At 67.7% G+C, this 20,428-nt stretch overlaps 1 protein-coding gene across 1 annotated transcript in view; it reads left to right on the forward strand.

Annotated features, from left to right (window-relative positions):
• Window positions 1-4,019: 4,019 nt before the first annotated feature.
• The window catches only part of PRKAR1B (protein kinase cAMP-dependent type I regulatory subunit beta), a 51,545-nt gene continuing 35,136 nt past the window's right edge, over window positions 4,020-20,428 (forward strand). Inside the window, exons 1-3 of the mRNA XM_036432605.2 lie at window positions 4,020-4,192; window positions 15,611-15,778; window positions 17,646-17,737. Coding sequence (XP_036288498.1) covers window positions 4,031-4,192; window positions 15,611-15,778; window positions 17,646-17,737 — 422 coding nt within the window. The 5' untranslated portion in view covers window positions 4,020-4,030. The remainder of the gene's footprint in view (window positions 4,193-15,610; window positions 15,779-17,645; window positions 17,738-20,428) is intronic.

Raw genomic sequence — 20,428 nt, forward strand, 5'->3', positions numbered from 1 at the left:
GTTTAAAGAGCAGTGAGAGCCCAGCCGGGTGGCTCAGTGGGTAGAGAATCCTCTCATGCAGCAAGGAGTCACGGGTTTGATTCCCAGCTTGGGCACTTGCCTTGGTTGCAGGCTTGATCCCCAGTAGAGGGTGAGCAGGTGATTAAAATAAAATAATAAAGTTAAAAAAAACCCTCTCTCTAAAATAACAAAAAAAAATAATAAAAAGAGCAGTGAGAGGTAATAAAAAGTGACTTCATCTTGTTCCAGGCTCATTGTGTGGTGTGTCCTGGTTACACACAGTATAAGGCCGTGGTCGGCAAACTCAATAGCCACAGAGCCAAATATCAGCAGCACAACGATTGAAATTTCTTTTGAGAGACAAAATTTTTAAACTTACACTTCTTCTAATGCCACTTCTTCAAAACAGACTCGCCCAGGCCGTGGCATTTTGTGGAAGAGCCACACTCAAGGGGCCAAAGGGCCACATGTGGCTTGCTCGCTGTAGTTCGCTGACCACGGGTATAAAGTGTGCCATTTAAGCAAGTGCAATAAACTGATTTTAGCAAATAATACCCGCTGGACTCATTGTTTCATCCAACAAGCGTTTGTAGGAGGTGCGCCGTTTCGGACATTCTGCCCGGCCCTGGGACGGAGCTGTGAGTCAGAGCGGATCCGGGCCCTCCTCCTGGAGCTGGTGGCCAGGCGGGGAGGGGGCTCACCCAGGGGCAACGCGGGGAGGTGCAGTTGTGCTGTGAATGACCTGGACAGGGTGGCTTCTCAAGGGGACATGGGAGGTGGGGTCTGAGGAATGAGGTTCTGGGGCCCTATGATGGGGAAGCAGCGGGGTGGGGGGGCAGTCCCCCCATGCTGCTGGCCTCAGGATGCTCCTGGACTTGCCTTTGAAAAGGTGTTTCTCTCCTCTCCACGCAGAGCGAACAGAGAATAAGACACACACACACACACACACACACACACACCGTGCCTGGGAGACAAACTAGGCTAGCAGCCTCATGTGATACTCAGCAGCATGTGGCCCAGGCAGCGCCCCCCCCCACCCCAGGTGCCCAGCTTCCCGGTAGGTGTGGGTGCCACTGGGAAGTCCCTGCAGAGGTAACGTCACGTCGAATCGTGGCATGGCAGGTGAACTGGCTTTGCAGTTGGATCTTTACAAGGCTTGGTCCCCAAGGCTCTAGGGGAGAAGAAGGACCCCCCAGACCCAGGACTGTGAGGACCTGCTGGGGAAGGTGGAGGGCCACACTCCGGGTGGGTCCTTCCCCGTGGGCGGAGGGACACGCGTGGACAAGCACCGTTCACAGGAGTTTTGAATAGTAACACCATCACTTGTTGCATATTTCCATTTTAAACAAGTGTGTTTTTAAAAATATATATATTTTATTGATTTTTCACAGAGAGGAAGGGAGAAGGATAGAGAGCTAGAAACATCAATGAGAGAGAAACATCGACCAGCTGCCTCCTGCACGCCCCCCACCGGGGATGTGCCCGCAACCAATGTACATGCCGGTGACTGGAATCAACCTGGGACCTGCTGTGTGGGGGGCGGGGGGCGGGGGGTGTGAGGGGGTGGGGGGTAGGAGGGTGGGGGGTTGAGGGGCGGGTGGGATGGGGAAGGGGGAGGCTGGTCCTGAGAGATGGGGGATGGAGAGTGGGAGACACTGGGGGGTGGCGGGGGCGGGGTGGGGGTGTGTGTGGGTGGGTGGGGGTGGGGGGGGGTGGGTGGGGGTGGGGGGTAGGGGGGTGGGGGGTTGGGAAGGCGGGTGGGATGGGGAAGGGGGAGGCTGGTCCTGGGAGATGGGGATGGAGTGGGAGACACTGGGGGGGGGCGGGGGCGGGGGGGAGGGGGGGGCGGCCGCGGTGAGTCGGTGCGGGGTGGGGGGTGAGGGTGGGGATGCGGGGTGAGGGGGTGGGGGGTGCGGGGTGCGGGGTGGGGGGCGGGGGGCGGGGATCCGCTGGGTGGGGGGCGGGGAGGGCGGGGCTGACTGCGGACGGCGCGCCCTGCGTCCCCGCGTCCCTGTCCCTCCCGCTCTCCCTCCGCCCCGCGCAGCGCCTCCCGCTCCCGCCTCCGCTCCGTCCGTCCGCGCCTCCAGGTGCGCGTCTCGGGGGTCTGGGGGCCTGGGGGTTGGGGTTGGGGGATCTGGGGGGTCTGGGAGTCTGGGGTCTGGGGGGCTGGGGGATCTGGGGGCTGGGGGGCTGGGGGAGCTGGGGGATCTGGGATCTGGGGGTCTGGAGGGGCTGGGGGATCTGGGGGTTGGGGGTCTGGGGGTCTGGGGGGTCTGGGGGATCTGGGGGTTCGGGGTCTGGGGGGGTTGGGGGGCTTGGGGGCCTGGGGGTTAGGGTGCTGGGGGCCTGGGGGTCTGGGGGTGTGGGGGTGTGGGGTGTGGGAGGTCCGCGCTGGGCCTCAGCCGGCGGGAGGCTGGGGGATGTGGGTTTGGGGAGCCCCAAGGGCCGTGGTGGTGGGGCGCAGAGGCCCGTGTGCGGGGCCCACGGCGGGGCGCGGGGGCCGGGAGGAGCGGGGAGGGGCGGGCCCGGGTCCCTTCCGCGGGGCCGGTCGGTGCGGGGCCGCGGGCTGAGGATGCCCCGGTTCCCCATCCTCCCAGGCCCCTCCGCCGGGCGGGGTTTTCCTTTGGGGTCAGGCCTCCCGCCCCCACCCCCAGCGGCCCGGGCGTCTCCCTGTTCACATTGTGCTTAGAAAGGGGCGGGTGGGCGCCAGGGGACCCCCTCCCCCCCGCCGTCCCCGGACGGAGGTTCTCCCCGCACAGAGGCACCCCAGGGTGTGCGGAGGGCCGGCTTTGCGGCTGTCGCACCCCTGACGCACCCCATCAGGGGCGCACGCAGAGCCCAGGGCCCTCGGCCCCGCGCAGCGGCCTGGGCTTTGGCCCCGCGATGCTGACTCCGGATGAGCGGCAGATGCTCATTCATTCACTCATTTTGTTTATTTTTAATGCTCACCGAGGGCCTTTCCAGTTGGTTTTTAGAGCGAACGGAAGGGAGAGGGACAGATGAATCACACCCACTGGTTGCCTCCTGCACACGCCCAACCAGGGCCCAGAACCTGCAACTCCAACTCCTTGGCTGGACCGAACCGAACCAAATCCGGACCCTTCAGTCCGAGGCTCATGCTCTGTCCCTCCCTTTCTCCCCCCAGGACAGGCCGGGGCCAAAGGCTGTTCCTGGGGGGGACTCCCCAGATGCTGAGTGGCCTGGGGGTGGCTCCCCGGGTGCTGAGTGGCCTGGGGGGGGGCTCCCCAGATGCTGAGTGGGCTGTTGGGGGGCTCCCCAGGGTGCTGAGTGGCTGTGTCTCCCCGGGGTGCTGAGTGGCTGTGTCTCCCTGAGGTGCTGAGTGGATGTATGGGAAGGCTCCCCGGGGTGCTGAGTGGCCTGGGGGTGCTCCCCGGGGTGCTGAGTGACTGTGTCTCCCTGGGGTGCTGAGTGGATGTATGGGGGGCTCCCCGGGGTGCTGAGTGGATGTATGGGGGGCTCCCCGGGGTGCTGAGTGGATGTATGAGGGGCCTCCCCGGGTGCTGAGTGGCTGTGTCTCCCCGGGGTGCTGAGTGGATGTATGAGGGGGCCTCCCCGGGTGCTGAGTGGATGTATGAGGGGCCTCCCCGGTGCTGAGTGGCCTGGGGGTGCTCCCGGGGTGCTGAGTGGCTGTGTCTCCCCGGGGTGTTGAGTGGATGTATGAGGGGCCTCCCCGGGTGCTGAGTGGCTGTGTCTCCCCGGGGTGCTGAGTGGATGTATGAGGGGGCTCCCCGGGGTGCTGAGTGGCTGTGTCTCCCCGGGGTGCTGAGTGGATGTATGGGGGGGCTCCCCGGGGTGCTGAGTGGCTGTGTCTCCCCGGGGTGCTGAGTGGATGCCTGGGGGGGCTCCCCGGGGTGCTGAGTGGCCTGGGGGGGCTCCCCGGGTGCTGAGTGGCCTGGGGGGGCTCCCCGGGTGCTGAGTGGCCTGGGGGGGCTCCCCGGGGTGCTGAGTGGCCTGGGGGGGGCTCCCCGGGTGCTGAGTGGCCTGTCTCCCACAGGACAGGACGGGCGCCATGGCCTCCCCGCCGGAGGACGAGGGGCTGCGGGGCTGTGAGCGGTACGCGCAGCGGCACGGCCTGCAGCAGGCGCTGCGGGACTGCGTGGTGCGCCTGTGCGTGGCCCGGCCCGGCCGGCCCCTGCGCTTCCTGCGCGAGCACTTCCAGGCGCTGGAGGAGGTCAGTGTGGGGCCGCCGGCCCGGCCCCTTCTCCCCTGTCCCCCAGGGGTGCCCACCCACGGGGCCCCGTGCCCATGGTCTCCGTCACCCACGGGACCTCGTCGCCCACGAGACCCCGTCTGGGCTCTGCGGACAGAGGCCGCGGCTCGCCCTGCAGCTGCCGCCCCTCCCTCCCGGTCCAGGCAGCCCCGGGGCTCAGGGCCGGTCCCCCTGGAGGGCCAGGTGGGCGGCCGGGATGGATGCCACGGGCACCGGGGAGAGGGAATGGCTCTGAGGGCGTGGTGTGGGCGGCTGTCAGAGCTCAGACTCCCGTTCATCTGCCCCCTCGGGGGGCAGTGCCCTCAGACGTGTGCGGGGTGGGGCGGGGAGACCCCTGCTGGGTCTACCCCCAGGACAGGCTGGGGAGCAGGGGACTCGGCCTTGTCCACTCGGCCTGCATCCCTGACCTGCCCCTAAGCTCTCTGGTGCCACCCAGGGTCCCTCATGGCCCGTTTGTCACCCTGAGCCGTGCCTGTCCCTGTGCCTGTGCCTGTCCCTATGCCTGTCCCTGTGCCTGCCCCTGTCCCCGTCCCCGTCCCGTCCCTGTCCCCATCCCGTCCCTGTCCCATCCCTGTCCCTGTCCCCATCCCGTCCCTGTCCCTGTCCCGTCCCTGTCCCTGTCCCGTCCCTGTCCTGACCCGTCCCTGTCCCTGTCCTGTTTCCGTCCCCGTCCCATCCCTGTGCCTGTCCCGTCCCTGTCCCCATCCCGTCCCTGTCCCTGTCCCGTCCCTGTCCCATCCCTGTCCCTGTTCCTGTCCCCATCCCGTCCCTGTCCTGTCCCTGTGCCTGTCCCGTCCCTGTCCTGACCCGTCCCTGTCCCTGTCCTGTCCCTGTCCCTGTGCCTGTCCCGTCCCTGTCCTGTCCCGTCCCTGTCCCCGTCCCGTCCCTGTCCCGTCCCTGTACCTGTCCCTGTCCCTGTCCCCGTCCCTGTCCCCATCCCGTCCCTGTCCCCGTCCTGTCCTGTCCCCGTCCCTGTCCCTGTCCTGTCCCTGTCCCCATCCCGTCCCTGTCCCGTCCCTGTCCCCATCCCGTCCCTGTCCCGTCCCTGTCCTGTCCCTGTCCCTGTCCCGTTCCTGTCCCTGTCCCTGTCCTGTCCCTGTGCCTGTCCTGTCCCTGTGCCTGTCCTGTCCCTGTGCCTGTCCTGTCCCTGTGCCTGTGCCTGTGCCTGTCCCTGTGCCTGTGCCTGCCCCTGTCCCCGTCCCCATCCCGTCCCTGTCCCTGTCCCTGTCCCGTCCCTGTCCCATCCCTGTCCCTGTGCCTGTCCCGTCCCTGTCCCTGTCCTGTCCCCGTCCCCGTCCCATCCCTGTGCCTGTCCCGTCCCTGTCCCTGTCCCTGTCCCGTCCCTGTCCCTGTCCCGTCCCTGTCCCCATCCCGTCCCTGTCCTGTCCCTGTCCCTGTCCCGTCCCTGTCCCTGTCCCTGTCCCTGTCCCTGTCCCCGTCCCTGTCCCGTTCCTGTCCCTGTCCTGTCCCTGTGCCTGTCCCGTTCCTGTCCCTGTCCCGTCCCTGTCCCTGTCCCTGTCCCCATCCCATCCCTGTCCCGTCCCTGTACCTGTCCCTGTCCCGTCCCTGTCTCGTCCCTGTCCCCATCCCGTCCCTGTCCCATCCCTGTACCTGTGCCCGTCCTGTCCTGTCCCCGTCCCTGTCCCGTCCCTGTCCCTGTCCCCATCCCGTCCCTGTCCCTGTCCCCATCCCATCCCTGTCCTGTCCCGTCCCTGTCCCGTCCCTGTCCCGTCCCTGTCCTGTCCCTGTCCCGTCCCTGTCCTGTCCCGTCCCTGTCCCGTCCCTGTCCCGTCCCTGTCCTGTCCCGTCCCTGTCCCGTCCCTGTCCTGTCCCTGTCCCTGTCCCGTCCCTGTCCCCATCCCGTCCCTGTCCCTGTGCCTGTCCTGTTCCTGTGCCTGTCCCGTCCCTGTCCCTGTCCTGTCCCGTCCCTGTGCCTGTCCCGTCCCTGTCCCTGTCCTGTCCCGTCCCTGTCCCCATCCCGTCCCTGTCCCGTCCCTGTCCTGTCCCTGTCCTGTCCCGTCCCTGTCCCCGTCCTGTCCCGTCCCTGTCCCGTCCCTGTCCCTGTCCTGTCCCATCCCTGTCCCCGTCCTGTCCCCATCCCATCCCTGTCCTGTCCCTGTGCCTGTGCCTGCCTCTGTCCCCGTCCCCGTCCCATCCCTGTGCCTGTCCCGTCCCTGTCCCTGTCCCTGTCCCGTCCCTGTCCCTGTCCCGTCCCTGTCCCCATCCCGTCCCTGTCCTGTCCCTGTCCCTGTCCCGTCCCTGTCCCTGTCCCGTCCCTGTCCCTGTCCCTGTCCCGTCCCTGTCCCCGTCCTGTCCCGTCCCCGTCCCATCCCTGTCCCCATCCCATCCCTGTCCTGTCCCTGTGCCTGTCCCGTTCCTGTCCCTGTCCCCGTCCTGTCCCTGTCCCTGTCCCTGTCCCTGTCCCCGTCCCTGTCCCGTTCCTGTCCCTGTCCTGTCCCTGTGCCTGTCCCGTTCCTGTCCCTGTCCCGTCCCTGTCCCTGTCCCTGTCCCTGTCCCCATCCCATCCCTGTCCCGTCCCTGTACCTGTCCCTGTCCCGTCTCTGTCCCGTCCCTGTCCCCATCCCGTCCCTGTCCCATCCCTGTACCTGTGCCCGTCCTGTCCTGTCCCCGTCCCTGTCCCGTCCCTGTCCCTGTCCCCATCCCGTCCCTGTCCCTGTCCCCATCCATCCCTGTCCTGTCCCGTCCCTGTCCCGTCCCTGTCCCGTCCCTGTCCCCATCCCGTCCCTGTCCCTGTCCTGTCCCCGTCCTGTCCCGTCCCTGTCCCGTCCCTGTCCTGTCCCGTCCCTGTACCTGTCCCTGTCCCGTCCCTGTCCCCATCCCGTCCCTGTCCCGTCCCTGTCCTGTCCCCATCCCGTCCCTGTCCCTGTCCTGTCCCCGTCCTGTCCCGTCCCTGTCCCGTCCCTGTCCTGTCCCGTCCCTGTACCTGTCCCTGTCCCGTCCCTGTCCCCATCCCGTCCCTGTCCCGTCCCTGTCCTGTCCCGTCCCTGTCCCGTCCCTGTCCCCATCCCGTCCCTGTCCCTGTGCCTGTCCTGTCCCTGTGCCTGTCCCGTCCCTGTCCCCGTCCTGTCCCTGTCCTGTCCCTGTCCTGTCCCGTCCCTGTCCCCGTCCTGTCCCGTCCCTGTCCCCGTCCTGTCCCCGTCCTGTCCCATCCCTGTCCCTGTCCCCGTCCCGTCCCTGTCCCCGTCCTGTCCCTGTCCTGTCCCTGTCCTGTCCCGTCCCTGTCCCCGTCCTGTCCCGTCCCTGTCCCGTCCCTGTCCCATCCCGTCCCTGTCCCGTCCCTGTCCCGTCCCTGTCCCCGTCCTGTCCCGTCCCTGTCCCCGTCCTGTCCCCGTCCTGTCCCATCCCTGTCCCTGTCCCCGTCCTGTCCCTGTCCCCGTCCTGTCCCGTCCCTGTCCTGTCCCTGTCCCTGTCCTGTCCCGTCCCTGTCCCCGTCCTGTCCCGTCCCTGTCCTGTCCCTGTCCCTGTCCTGTCCCGTCCCTGTCCCCGTCCTGTCCCCGTCCTGTCCCGTCCCTGTCCCGTCCCTGTCCCCGTCCTGTCCCGTCCCTGTCCCGTCTCTGTTCCTGTTCTATCCCAGGGGCCTGAGTGGGGCCAGGTCAGGCTCAGTCTGTTCAGCACTCGATCCCTGCGGCTCCCCCTCAGGCAGGGTCTCGCAGCCACAGAGCCTGGACCAGGGAAATAAAATGAATGAATGAGCCACCATTTATTCCTTCCCTTTGAAGCAATCTGTCAAAAGACATTCTATTTATTTTTAAAATATTTTTATTGCTCTCAGAGAGGAAGAGAGAGGGAGAGAGAGAAACATCAGTGATGAGAGAGAAGCATTCATCGGCTGCTTCCTGCGCGCCTCCTCCTGGGGATGGAGCCCACAACCTGACCTCCCAGGCGCTTCCTCCACATGTGCCCTTTGACCGGGTCTCGAACCCGGGACCCTTCCGTCCACAGGCCGACTCTATCCACTGAGCCAGAGGAGCTGGGGCTTAAAAGACTCTTGGAGCAGTGAGGCCTTTTAAAGGAAACGGGGTGAGCGGGGCGAGAGATGAATTGGTTGGCTCTCCTCTCGCTGCGATCCTGTCGTAGATGCCCTTGTGTTCCGTGTGACGGGTGTGTCCCACGCCCCACAGACGCGCTGCCAGCCCCGGGTGAGGGGTGAGCAGTCCACGGAGGTTCGCCGACCGTCCCCTCGTGGCTGGAGTGGTGGTTTCTGGTTTTTCAGATGACAAGTAACGCCACCCTAACGGGTGCACGCATCTTTTCGTGTGCTTTTGTGGGTTCCGAGTGGCTTCTCAGCAGTGAAATTCCTGGGTTCCCACTGCGGCCTCTGGCGGGGGGCCCCGTCGGAGCTGCCGGCATGATTTTTAGAGAGAATGGGGGAGAGAGGGAAAGAGAGAGAGAAACATGGATGTGAGAGAAACACGTCGGTGGGGGTTGTCGCCTGCACGCGCCCTAACTAGGCCCAGGCCGGGGAGGCGCCTGCAACCAAGCTATGAGCTCTTCCCTTGGAATCGAACCCGGGGCCCTTTGGTCTGCAGGCCGGTGCTCTAGCCACTGAACCACACCGGCCAGGGTGGCTGTTTTATTTTTATTTTTAAAGTATATTTTATTTATTTATTTATTTACTTTTTTTACAGAGAGGAAGGGAGAGGGATAGAGAGTTAGAAACATCGATCAGCTGCCTCCTGCACCCCCCCCACTGGGGATGTGCCTGCAACCAAGATATAATACATGCCCTTGACCAGATTGAAGCGGGGACCCTTCAGTCCGCAGGCCGACGCTCTCTCCACCGAGACACACCGTTAGGGCCAGGGTGGCTGTTTTTATTTAAACACGTTTTCCAGCGAGGAGGTAGGAATGGCCACGGGCCCCAGTCCACTCCGGTCACTGCTGAGGTCACGTGCGGAGGAGACCGGTGTCAGCGCGGGCCAGAGGACGGGCGGGCAGTCCCGGCTCCGCACGTTCGACGTGGGAGGCTCGGGCAGCCGTGCCCTTAACCGTACTGTGGCTGGGCCTGGAGCTGCTCGGTCTGTCCAGGGAACCCCCCGCCCACTGGTCTCACAGGCTGTGACTTGCTAGCTGCCCAGGCAGGAGCCTGTCGGGACGCAGAGGCCAGTCCAGGAGGACTGAGCTGAGGGCTCAGGGGGCGCACTCTGCACGCCGGGGACATGTTCGGTGCTGGAGATGGATCGCTGGTTCCGTGGGGTGGGGGTGGCTGTCTGAGGGAGGTGGGGCCGGAGGCGGAGCCATGGTCAGGGGGCCTTGCTCTGGTGCGGATGCTCCGTCTTGCTGGCGGCCTGGGTGTGGGGTGAGGACAGAGGCCTGGGCACCACTCCTGGGGTTTGGCCCAGGCTCCGTAGATGGGGCGCCACTTGCTGAGCAGGGGTGAGGGGAAGCAGCAGGCTGGGCGGGAGGATGAGGAGGTCAGTTTTGGATGCGCGAGCCAGTCCTCGGGAGACTGAGGGCTTGGCGCCGGGGGAGAGGCCGGGCGAGGCCGGAGGCTGAGGGAGCTGGTGGGTCCCTCTCGCCCCGGGAGCTGGTCTGCCGGCCGGGACAGGCCCAGACCGAGGCCCGTGGAGGCCGGCAGTCTGGTCTTGGCTCTGAGCCACACATCCTGCTGTGCCCGAAGTCCCGCCTGAGCCCTTCGTTTCCAAGGCTTGGTTGCCGTGGCGACTGCATCAGTAACCGAGTCCCAGAAGCCGGGCCTGAAGCAGCGGGAACAGGCTCAGCGCTGGGCTGGTGTGGCAGGGGGTGCCGGAGGCGCACAGACCACGGCGGCCAGGCGGATGGGAGAGCGCGGTCTCTGATCGCAGAGGAGCCGTCCGAGCCGCCGTGTGCCCGGACGGACCTCAGGCTGCTGGCTGCTGTCTGTAGGGCTGCCAGGACAGGCCTCGGGCGATGGCGTGGACGATCTGGAACGGGACGTGTGCGTTTGCTGGTGCATCGCGGGTCCGCAGTCCTGGCCTCGCAGGTCCCGCCCCCTCGGAGGGCCTCCCGGCCGCTGGGCCGGGAGTGATAAGGCCAGGAAGCGCCTTTCCTCCGGAGGCCGGCTCCCCAGGCCGGCGGAAGCCCTGTCACCGCAGGAAGGGCAGGAGGCTGTGAGCCGCAGGCTGGCGGGCGTGGCGGGCGGCTCGGACCAGGATGGCCCAGCTCTCGGGGCGCTGCCTGGGCGGGCCCCCCGTGGCAGCCGCTGCCCCAGCCTCGGTGAGTGCGCGCGTCTCGGCCGGGGTTCTGGGAGGAGACCGAGGGGTAAGACGCTGCCTGTCCCCTGGCGGGTCCGAGGGCTCGGCCTTCCCGGAGGGTGTGAGGACAGCCCTGCCGCGGTGCCTGCACCGAGAAGACGCCCTCAGACCCACCCGAGGCCTCCGCGCGGGGCCGTGGGGCGGGGTCAGGTGCTCGTGGCTGCCTTTCTCACGCCCGCGCGGCCGGCTGCCTCTCCGTCCCGCCTCTGCCTCGGCGAGCGTCTGCCCACGCCGTCTGCCCGGTCCGTCAGGGCGTGCTCTTGCTGTGGAGCGTGACGGCTCTCTGCATCTCAGACGTGTGCCCTTACATGCGTGGCTGCGTGTCCTCGTCAGGCAGGCGGCTGGCGGGTGCCTCTTTGCGTCCTTGGCCCCTCTCTGTGGCGTCTCTCACCGGCGAACGTTTGTGCTCCGAGGCCCAGCTGGCCGGCCTTTCAATGGCCCGCGCTTCGCGTTTCAGGACGTGCCTCCGATGCTCCGAGGGGCTGGGTGTCCCTGTGCCGCCGGTCGGTCCCCTGGCCCCTGTCCGGGGCCCGGTTCTGCTCCGGGCTTGCCTGCCAGGGATCCCCCCACCTCGGTCTGGTGACTGGTCCTTAGGGAGCGTCGCAGGCCACGTGCCTTCTAACCGTTCTTTTTCAACATCGTTTCTTACTTTGTTTTCATTCACTTCAGAGAGACAAGGGAGAGGAGGAGAGAGACAGACACGCCCATGATGAGAGAGAACCATGGATCGGCTGCCTCCTGCACAACCCCCACTGGGGATCGAACCTGAAACCCGGGCAGGTGCCCTGGCCGTGGATCGCGCCCTGACCTCCTCGTTCCTGGTCGGAGCCCGGCCGGTGGGCTCACCGTTGTTCTGTCTCCTGTGGCCTCTGTGCCTTCCCAGGTGCACGGTCGAGGACCCTGGTGACAGGGCCCGGAAACCCTGTTGGGATTTTGGCTGGCGTTCCGTTGGAACGTGTAGGAGTCCGTGAGGGGCGAGCAGACAGCTTAACGACACGGGACCTTCCAGCCTGTGAACCCAGAACATCTCTCCGTCTCACGGAGTCTGATCTCTGTCGTGAACGGAAGAAAACACGTGTTGTTTTCAAGTTGTAGTCCCTTACGTATATCGTTAACTCACACCTGTTTTGTGTTTAGAGATTTCAGTTGCAGTTTGCATTCAGCGTTATTTTGTGCTTGTCTCAGCGCAGTGGTTAGAGAGTCACATACTTCACGGAGTGTCCCCCGACCACTCCCAGCGCCCCCTGGCCCACACGCTGTGAGACAATGCTATTGGCTTCTTCCCTACGCTGTGCTCTGTCTCTTTTATCCTAAGTGGTACTTCTTTAAAAAAAATTTTTTTTTAAATATATCTTTATTGATTTCAGAGAGGAAGGAAGAGGGGAAGAGAGATAGAAACGTCCATGATGAGAGAGAATCATTGATTGGCCGCCTCCTGCATGTCCCCCAATGGGGATCGAGCCCACAGCCCGGGCACCTGCAGTTGGCCAGAATCCAACGTGGGACCCCTCGGTCTGCAGGCTGATGCTCTATCCACTGGGCCACACCAGACAGGGCATAAGTGGTACTTCTTGAAAAATACCCATTTTTATTGATTTCAGAGAGGAAGGAAGAGGGGGAGAGAGAAGCATCCATGATGAGAGAGAATCATGGATCAGTTGCATCCCCCACTGGGGATGGAGCCCACCACCCTGGCAGGTGCCCTGGGCTGGAATCAAACCTGGGACCCTTTGGTCTGCAGGGGACGCTCTATCCACTGAGCCACACCAGTCCGCTGAGTGGCACTTTTAGAAAGACGAAGTCTCTCCTTTTCAGAGCAGTTTCCGGTCTGCACGAAAATGGGGTGTAAGGTACAGGGAGGTTCCCATCACCACCCCCCCCTCCCCCGGCCTCCGCTCAGCGACGTACGTTCTGCATTGATGAGGCACAGCTTCACGTCTCTGTGAACTGAAGTCGAGGTTCCCGCGGGGGCTCAGTCCTGCTGTATGCCTGTGGTTTTTTTAAATTTAAATTTAAATTTTTATTGATTTTTTACAGAGAGGAGGGGAGAGGGATAGAGAGCTAGAAACATCAATGATCAGCTGCTTCCTGCATGCCCCCCACTGGGGATGTGCCGCAACCAAGGTGCATGTCCCTCACCGGAATCGAACCTGGGACCTTTCAGTCTGTAGGTTGACACTCGTCCACCGAGCCACACCGGCCAGGTTGCCTGTGGGTTTTGACAGTTCACCGAGTCTCGGGGGACCGTCCACAGAGTCAGGGCTGCCAGGCCGGCTCCCGAGGCCCCTGGCACCGTCCGCTCCCCTCTTCTCTTCCCGAACCCCTGGCAGCAACTGGTCTTTAATCCTCACCCGAGGACACGTGTCCTACTGATGCTCAGGAAAAGGGAGAGAGAGAAACATCGATGAGAGAGAGAGATTTTGATCGCTTGCCGCCTCTACGCCCCCTGATGTGATCGAACCCACAGCCGAGGTGTGTGCCTGAACGGACCTGGCGCTGGGGGGCCACGTCCCCATGGGGGCCGCCTGCTGGGTGTCTGTCCCCTGGGTGCTGGGACATGGTGCTGCCCTACTGTGCGCTGCTGCTCCTCCCGCCCCGACACCCACTCTGCAGGCCCAGGCCCCACGCTGCTCCGCTGCTCTCCGGGCACCTCCCAGGCCTCTGCTGGGAGCGACGCACCAGCACCGACGGCCGGAAACTCCCAACAGGACCGTCCCCTCCTCCCGGCTCTGCCTCCAGGATGGTTTACCGGGGTGGGGGGAGGCGCGGCCCAGCGGGCAGGCCCCTCCTCCAGGTCAGGAGTGGGTGGGGAGGGGAGGGGAGGGCGCCTCCCGCCAGTGTTCCCTTCCTGGCTGCGAGTCGGGGCCCCTCGGGCAGGAAGAGCCAGGTCAGCAGGAGACAGGACCGTCACTGAGGTCCGGGCAGAGCTGGCTGGACACCGGCAGGGCCAGTCCCTGGGCCGTGTGCCCGGTCCGGAGGCCGATGCCGGCTCGGAGCTTTCCGGAAGCTCGCTCCCACCCCGCTGTTGGGAAGGCCCCCCGGCCATCTGGCCCGGACAGCTCACCGGTGGGCTCGGAGACAGGAAGGGGCCCGAGAACCGGCTTTCCTGGAACCCGGGGTCCGGGAGGCGACGCCCCCACAAACAGTGCCACCGCCCCCCGCCTCACGCCGGCCACCTGTGTCCGCCTGACCCGCCCGCGGGCACACAGCACCATGGTGCCAGGATGGCGGGCTTCTGGGGCTGCGGGAAGGTCTGGGTCTGCAGCCGGACCCGAACCTCCCGTCCCACCCCCACCCCCGTCTGAGGGCCCCCGCGCTTCCGGGCGGCCCCCTGCCAGCTCCACGCCGCCCACAAGCCGCCTCCTGGGTTTCGCCAGCTGCTGGCAGGCCGCTTCCTGTGGTCACAGCGACTTCAGCCACGACCCTCCCGGGGCCTGTCCGTCCCTCTGACCCTCCCGGGGCCTGTCTGTCCCGATGACCCTCCCAGGGCCTGTCCGTCCCGATGACCCTCCCGGGGGCTGTCCGTCCCGATGACCCTCCAGGGCCTGTCCGTCCCGATGACCCTCCCGGGGCCTGTCCGTCCCGCTGACCCTCCAGGGGCCTGTCCGTCCCTCTGACCCTCCCGGGGCCTGTCCGTCCCGCTGACCCTCCCGGGGGCTGTCCGTCCCGATGACCCTCCAGGGGCTGTCCGTCCCGATGACCCTCCCGGGGCCTGTCCGTCCCGATGACCCTCCCGGGCCTGTCCGTCCCTCTGACCCTCCCAGGGCCTGTCCGTCCCGATGACCCTCCCGGGGCCTGTCCGTCCTGACGGCCCCACGGTGGGCACCCTGGTGGGCTGGCGTGAGGCTGAGGCTGGGTCGGGGCCCTCTCGCAATGGTGTCTCCCTGCCCGTGGCCTGGGATGCCAGCTCGCTCTGACACCGGCGGCTGAGGGTGTCTGTGGTTGGGACGTTTCTATGCTGCGGGAACACGGCTCAGCCCTCTGCCTCGGTTCCGTCTTCTCTCCTTCCTCTGTCCATGCACCCATTCATTCCGGCGTCACTGGTTCCCCCAGCGCCTGTAGCTCCCCGTGTGTGTGCCCGTGCGTGTGTGTGTGTGTGCGCGTGGGGGGTCCACGGCGTGCTGAGAGCTCCCACAGGAAGGCACGGCATGCTCTGTGGGTGGTGGGAAGGGCGAGCTGGGAGGTGACATGGAAACGGGCCTGGAAGCGTGTATAGGAGTTCGCCAGGGACGGCCTGGGGGGGCAGGGAGGAGGACGCCCGGTCTCCCCACTCCACTGGCTCCTGCGAGCGGACGGCTGGTGACGTGCCCCAGCCCCCCCCCCCCTGTGCCCCCTCCCCCTCCCCGTGCCCCCTCCCCCTCCCCGTGCCCCTCCCTCTCCTGTGCCCCCAGCGCCGTGGCTCTGAGCGGACGGCTGGTGACGTGGCCCCGGCCCCCCCCCGTGCCCCTCCCCTCCCCGTGCCCCCTCCCTCTCCCCCTCCCCGTGCCCCCTCCCCGGCCCCCCCCCGTGTCCCCCTCCCTCTCCCCGGCCCCCTCCCTCTCCCCGTGTCCCCTCCCTCTCCCCGTGTCCCCTCCCTCCCCCCGTGCCCCCCTCCCCCTCCCCGTGCCCCCTCCCTCCCCCCCGTGCCCCCCTCCCTCCCCCCGTGCCCCCCTCCCCCTCCCCGTGCCCCCTCCCCCTCCCCGTGTCCCCCTCCCTCCCCCCGTGCCCCTCCCCTCCCCGTGCCCCCTCCCCTCCCCGTGCCCCCTCCCCCTCCCCGTGTCCCCTCCCCCTCCCCCGTGTCCCCCTCCCTCCCCCCTGCCCCTCCCCCTCCCGTGTCCCCTCCCCCTCCCCGGCCCCCTCCCCCTCCCCGTGCCCCCTCCCTCCCCCCGTGTCCCCCTCCCTCTCCCCGTGCCCCCTCCCCCTCCCCGTGCCCCCTCCCCCTCCCCGTGCCCCCTCCCCCTCCCCGTGCCCCCTCCCCCTCCCCGTGTCCCCCTCCCTCCCCCGTGCCCCCTCCCCCTCCCCGTGTCCCCCTCCCCCTCCCCGTGCCCCCTCCCCCTCCCCGTGCCCCCTCCCCCTCCCCGTGTCCCCAGCGCCGTGGCTCTGAGCGGACGGCTGGTGACGTGGCCCCCACCCCCCGGCCCCGCAGGAGGAGAACAGACAGGTTCTGGCTCAGAAGTCGTTGGCCCAGGCGGACGCGCAGGATGAGGAGGCCTCGCCGACGCTGCCGAACCCGGCGGGGAATGCCCGCTGCCGGCGCGGGGGCGTGAGCGCCGAGGTGTACACGGAGGAGGACGCCGCGTCCTACGTGCGGAAGGTGGGTGCGGCCCTTCCCGCCGTGTCTGCGCCCCGGACGCGCCAGCCCCTGAGCCGCGCTGGCCTGGGCTCTCTTTTATTTTTTTTTTATTTTAAAAGAGAGAGATAGAGAGCTAGAAACGTCCATGAGAGAGAACATCGACCAGCTGCCTCCCTCACATCCCCCTGGGGATGTGCCCGCAACCAACGTACATGCCCCTGACTGGGATCGAACCCGGGACCTTTCAGTCCGCAGACCGACGCTCTACCACTGAGCCAAACCGGTTTCGGCCCTGGGCTCCCTCTTAAACTGGTTGACTTGAGAGGGAGCGGTACCGATTGCTGTGTGCTGTCCCTGCGCACTGTGGGTGCTGCGTGTGTCCCGACCGCGTGAGCCCACTGCCTGCTGTGTCCGTGGACACGCTCGCCCCCGAGTGACCAGCCAGGGCTCCGTCCTCCCTGCACGGCCCTCGCCCCGCCCCCGCCCCGCCCCTCCCCTCCCCTCCCCTCCCCTCGCCCCTCCCCCTCGCCCCTCCCCTCGCCCCTCCCTCCTCCCCTCGCCTTCCCCCTACCCCTCCCCCTCCCCCCCTCGCCCCTCGCCTCGCCCTCGCCCCTCGCCCCTCCCCCCTCGCCCCTCCCCCCTCGCCCCTCGCCCCTCCCCCTCGCCCCTCGCCCCTCGCCCCCCGCCCCTCGCCCCTCCCCCCTCCCCCTCCCCCTTGCCCCACCCCTCGCCCCTCGCCCTCGCCCCTCCCCCCTCGCCCCGCCCCTCGCCCCTCGCCCTCCCCCTCGCCTCGCCCCTCCCCCTCGCCCCGCCCCCTCGCCCCGCCCCCTCGCCCCCCGCCCCCCTCGCCTCGCCCCTCCCCCTCGCCTCGCCCCGCCCCCGCCCCCCTCGCCCCGCCCCTCCCCCCTCGCCCCTCGCCCTTCCCCCCTCGCCCCTCCCCCTCCCCTCGCCCCGCCCCCCGCCCCCCTCGCTCCGCCCCTCCCCCCCTCGCCCCTCGCCCCTCCCCTCACCCCGCCCCCGCCCCCGCCCCGCCCCTCCCCCTCGCCCCTCCCCCGCCCCGCCCTCCCCCCGCCCCCGCCCTCCCCCTCGCCCCTCCCCCCGCCCCCTCCCCCGCCCCCGCCCTCGCCCCTCCCCCCTCGCCCCTCGCCCCTCCCCCCGCCCCTCGCCCCTCCCCCCCCGCCCCTCGCCCCTCCCCCCCGCCCCCCCCCCCTCGCCCCCCGCCCCCGCCCCCCGCCCCCGCCCAGGCCTGAGCTTTCCTGGTGAGAGCAGGGGAACCAGTGACACGTGCTTATCGTCTGCAGGCCGCTCACTTCTGGGGGCCCCTCCCTAAACCCCGGCACCTCCTCAGGACCCCAGGAGGACCTGCCAGCCCGCCTCCGGCCGGCAAGGTCACCGGAGCAAGGAGGGCGCAGTCCAGGGGGCCGAGGGCCGTGCGCGCTTCTGGCATCTTCTAGGGGGCTCCTGGCCTCCGGGGCCCGTCCCCCGAGACCCAGACGCCGCTGAAGCCACCTCGGGCCCCGATTTCTCTTCTTCCTTTTTTATTTCTCATATTTTATCAATTTTTTACAGAGAGGAAGGGAGAGGGAAAGTCAGAAACATCGATGAGAGAGAAACGTGGATCAGCTGCCTCCTGCACACCCTCCACTGGGGATGTGCCGGCAACCACGGTCCATGCCCTTGACTGGAATCGAACCCGGGACCCTTCAGTCCGCAGGCTGACGCTCTATCCACTGAGCCAAACTGGTTTCGGCCTTTTTTTTCTTAAATTAAAAGCACGTGGTACACCTGACATGGCTGGCACCCGGGTGCCGAGGCCGGGTGACGGGAGCCGTGCCCGTGTCCCGGTCGGCAGGGCCAGGTGCCCAGGCCTGACCGCCCCTCCCCGCAGGTCATCCCCAAGGACTACAAGACGATGACGGCGCTGGCCAAGGCCATCTCCAGGAACGTGCTGTTCGCCCACCTGGACGACAACGAGAGGAGGTATGGATGGGGCGCCGGGCACACCGACAGGCGGGGCCGCGTCCAGCACAGGCAGCCTCCTGTCGCTGGGTCGGCACCTGAGGCCCCCACGGCCGCCCCCGGGGCCGGCCACCTCCCCGGGGCCTCAGGGCAGCTTGTTCAGCGCCTCCGTGTGCTGTGCTGCTCTGCCGGAGCTCGCTGCGCGCGGGCCTGGGCTGGAGGCCCCCGAGCCCCGGGGGACAGTCACATGGTTCAGGAGAGCCTGGGGTCCCCTCCCCAGCACGGAGGACGGTGTGGGTGCGGGGCGGACCCGGCTCAGGCCGGCCCTGAGTGCAGGCACAGGGGTGGGGGCCTCGGAGGGGGCAGAGCAGCCGTGGACTCAGCAGGGCCCCCCCCCCCAGCCTGGTGTCCGCCGGACTGACTCTGGGCTTCTGCCTCCGGAGGGGGTGGGGGCGGGGCAGCACCTGTCTGTGCTCGGCCCCGAGCGGTGTTCGCTGGGGTTCGCGGCCGCTGTGTCCTCGCTCCCCAGGCGACTAAGCGCCTGTGTCGACCTGAATGTCCACGTCTCTAAGTCGCCGTGTCTGTGTGGGTGTGGAGTGGGGGCTGCGTTCCCGGCCGGGGTGAGGGGCCGGCAGACACGCCCACCCTCAGACCGAACACCTGCTCCAGCGGCCAGGCCGGCCCGCATCCTCCCTCCCCCCAGAGCCGGCTGCAGCCGCCCCCGCCGCCCCCCCCGCCCCCGCCCCCCCCCCCCCCCCCCAGGCAGCTGTGCTTCAGGCAAACGCCTCTGCCCTCCGGCCCCCAGCCCTGGCACCGGCTGGTCAGTGAGCGTGTAGTTCAGGGCCAGCCTGGCCGCGCCTCTGGGCATCCAGGCTGCGGGTGTCCAGGAAGCCTGTGCTGGGGCCCTGGGCCGGGGCCCCGTTTCCAGGTCCTCAGGCTTCTGAGGGGAGCGCCAGGCGGACGGAGCGGAGCAGGCAGCTAGGTGAGCCTTCTGCTCGCTCTCCGGCGGGGCTGGAGCGGTGGCCCAGCGCGGAGGCCTCCGGGGAGGCCTGGCTCAGCGGGGACGCCGGGCAGTCACTCTCAGGTCAGTGGCCAAACAGCCCAGGGGCGGCCGGGCGCTCGGGACCGGAGGCGTGTGGAGAGTCCAGCGGCCCGAGGGCGCGCCAGGCCTGGAGGAGGGAGACGGGAGCCTTCTGGCTGCCAGCCGGGCCCTGGAGACAGAGCAGCTGCCCCGAGCGCTGAGAAGGGACAACTGGAGGCTCTGAGGGGCTGGGTGGTCCCGGCAGAGCCCTGTGCGCCGGGCCCTCTGCTGGGCCCCGGTCCCGGGCCGCCAGGGGGCGGGCGGGCGGGCGGGGGGCACCCACTGGCAGCGGCTCCGTCTCTGCCCGCCGATGGAAACAGGCCCCTGGCCGAGCTGGGGGGGCAGGGGCACAGCTGTCTCCCGTTATCTGTCTTCCTCCATCGCTCGTCCTCCAGCTGTTTTCCCACAGACTGGCCCTGGGCCCAGGTGATGGGGAGAACAGCCACCGCCCTGTTCACAGGCCGGCCAGCCGAGGGGAGGGCCGCCTCTGTGTGTTCCCCGTGCTCCCGCTCTGCACCCCCTCCCCCCTCCCCCTCCCCCCTCCCCCCTCTGCCCCCAGATCACAGGCCGGCCAGGCTGAGGGGAGGGCCGCCTCTGTCTGCTCCCCGTGCTCCCGCTCTGCACCCCCCCTCCTCCCCTTCCTTCCCCCCTCCCCCCTCTGCCCCCAGATCACAGGCCGGCCAGCCGAGGGGAGGGCCGCCTCTGTGTGCTCCCCGTGCTCCCGCTCTGCACCCCCCCTCCTCCCCTTCCTCCCCCCCTCCCCCCCTCTGCCCCCAGATCACAGGCCGGCCAGCCGAGGGGAGGGCCGCCTCTGTCTGCTCCCCGTGCTCCCGCTCTGCACCCCCTCCCCCCCCCCCCCCTCCCCCCCTCCCCCCCCGCCCCCAGATCACAGGCCGCCCAGCCGAGGGCCGTCTGCTCCCCGTGCTCCTGCTCCCCCCCCCTTCCCTTCAGGCCTCGGAAGACAAACGGGCCGCATCCGAAGAGACACCTAATGGCTTGAACACGCGAAGAATTTGATTTTCCTTTGGCCAGAGCCGAACCCCCTCGGCAGAGGCTGCCAGGCTAGCAGACCGGGGCCACGTGAGCCCAGTGGGTCTGGACGCCGTGTTCCCGTGAGCTTGGATCCGGGCCCCGTGGCCACGTCACATGCTGTGTCCGGGCCCGTCCCGGCCAGAGTGGGGCAGCTCGCGATGTCCATGGGGATCGGCCGTGAGGAGCCGAGGTTGGGCTCCCCACCCCCCACGACGATGCCTGTCCGGCTCCTCATTGTGCCAGGGAAAGGCCACGCTTTTACTTTTTAAGATATTTTTATTGATCTCAGAGAGAGAGACAGTGATGAGAGAGAGAGAGTGAGAAAAACATCAGCGATGAGGAATCACGGATCGGCTGCCTCCTGGATCCGCCGGGCGTTTATTTTGGTGTGAGGATGGGTAAACCGGCTTCCCTCTCTCCTGAACAGCGAGTCCCACCAACGCGCCTCCCCAAACGGGCGGATCTCTTCGCCTGCTGATCGAACAGCATCCCTTAAAAACCAAGTTCCCATCCTCGCCGGTGTGGCTCAGTGGATAGAGCCTTGGCCTGTGGACTGGAGTCCCGGGTTCGATTCTCGGCAAGGGCACATGCCCAGGTTG

This window comes from Pipistrellus kuhlii, unplaced genomic scaffold, assembly GCF_014108245.1.
Source record: "Pipistrellus kuhlii isolate mPipKuh1 unplaced genomic scaffold, mPipKuh1.p scaffold_m20_p_113, whole genome shotgun sequence".
Classification (NCBI taxonomy): domain Eukaryota; kingdom Metazoa; phylum Chordata; class Mammalia; order Chiroptera; family Vespertilionidae; genus Pipistrellus; species Pipistrellus kuhlii.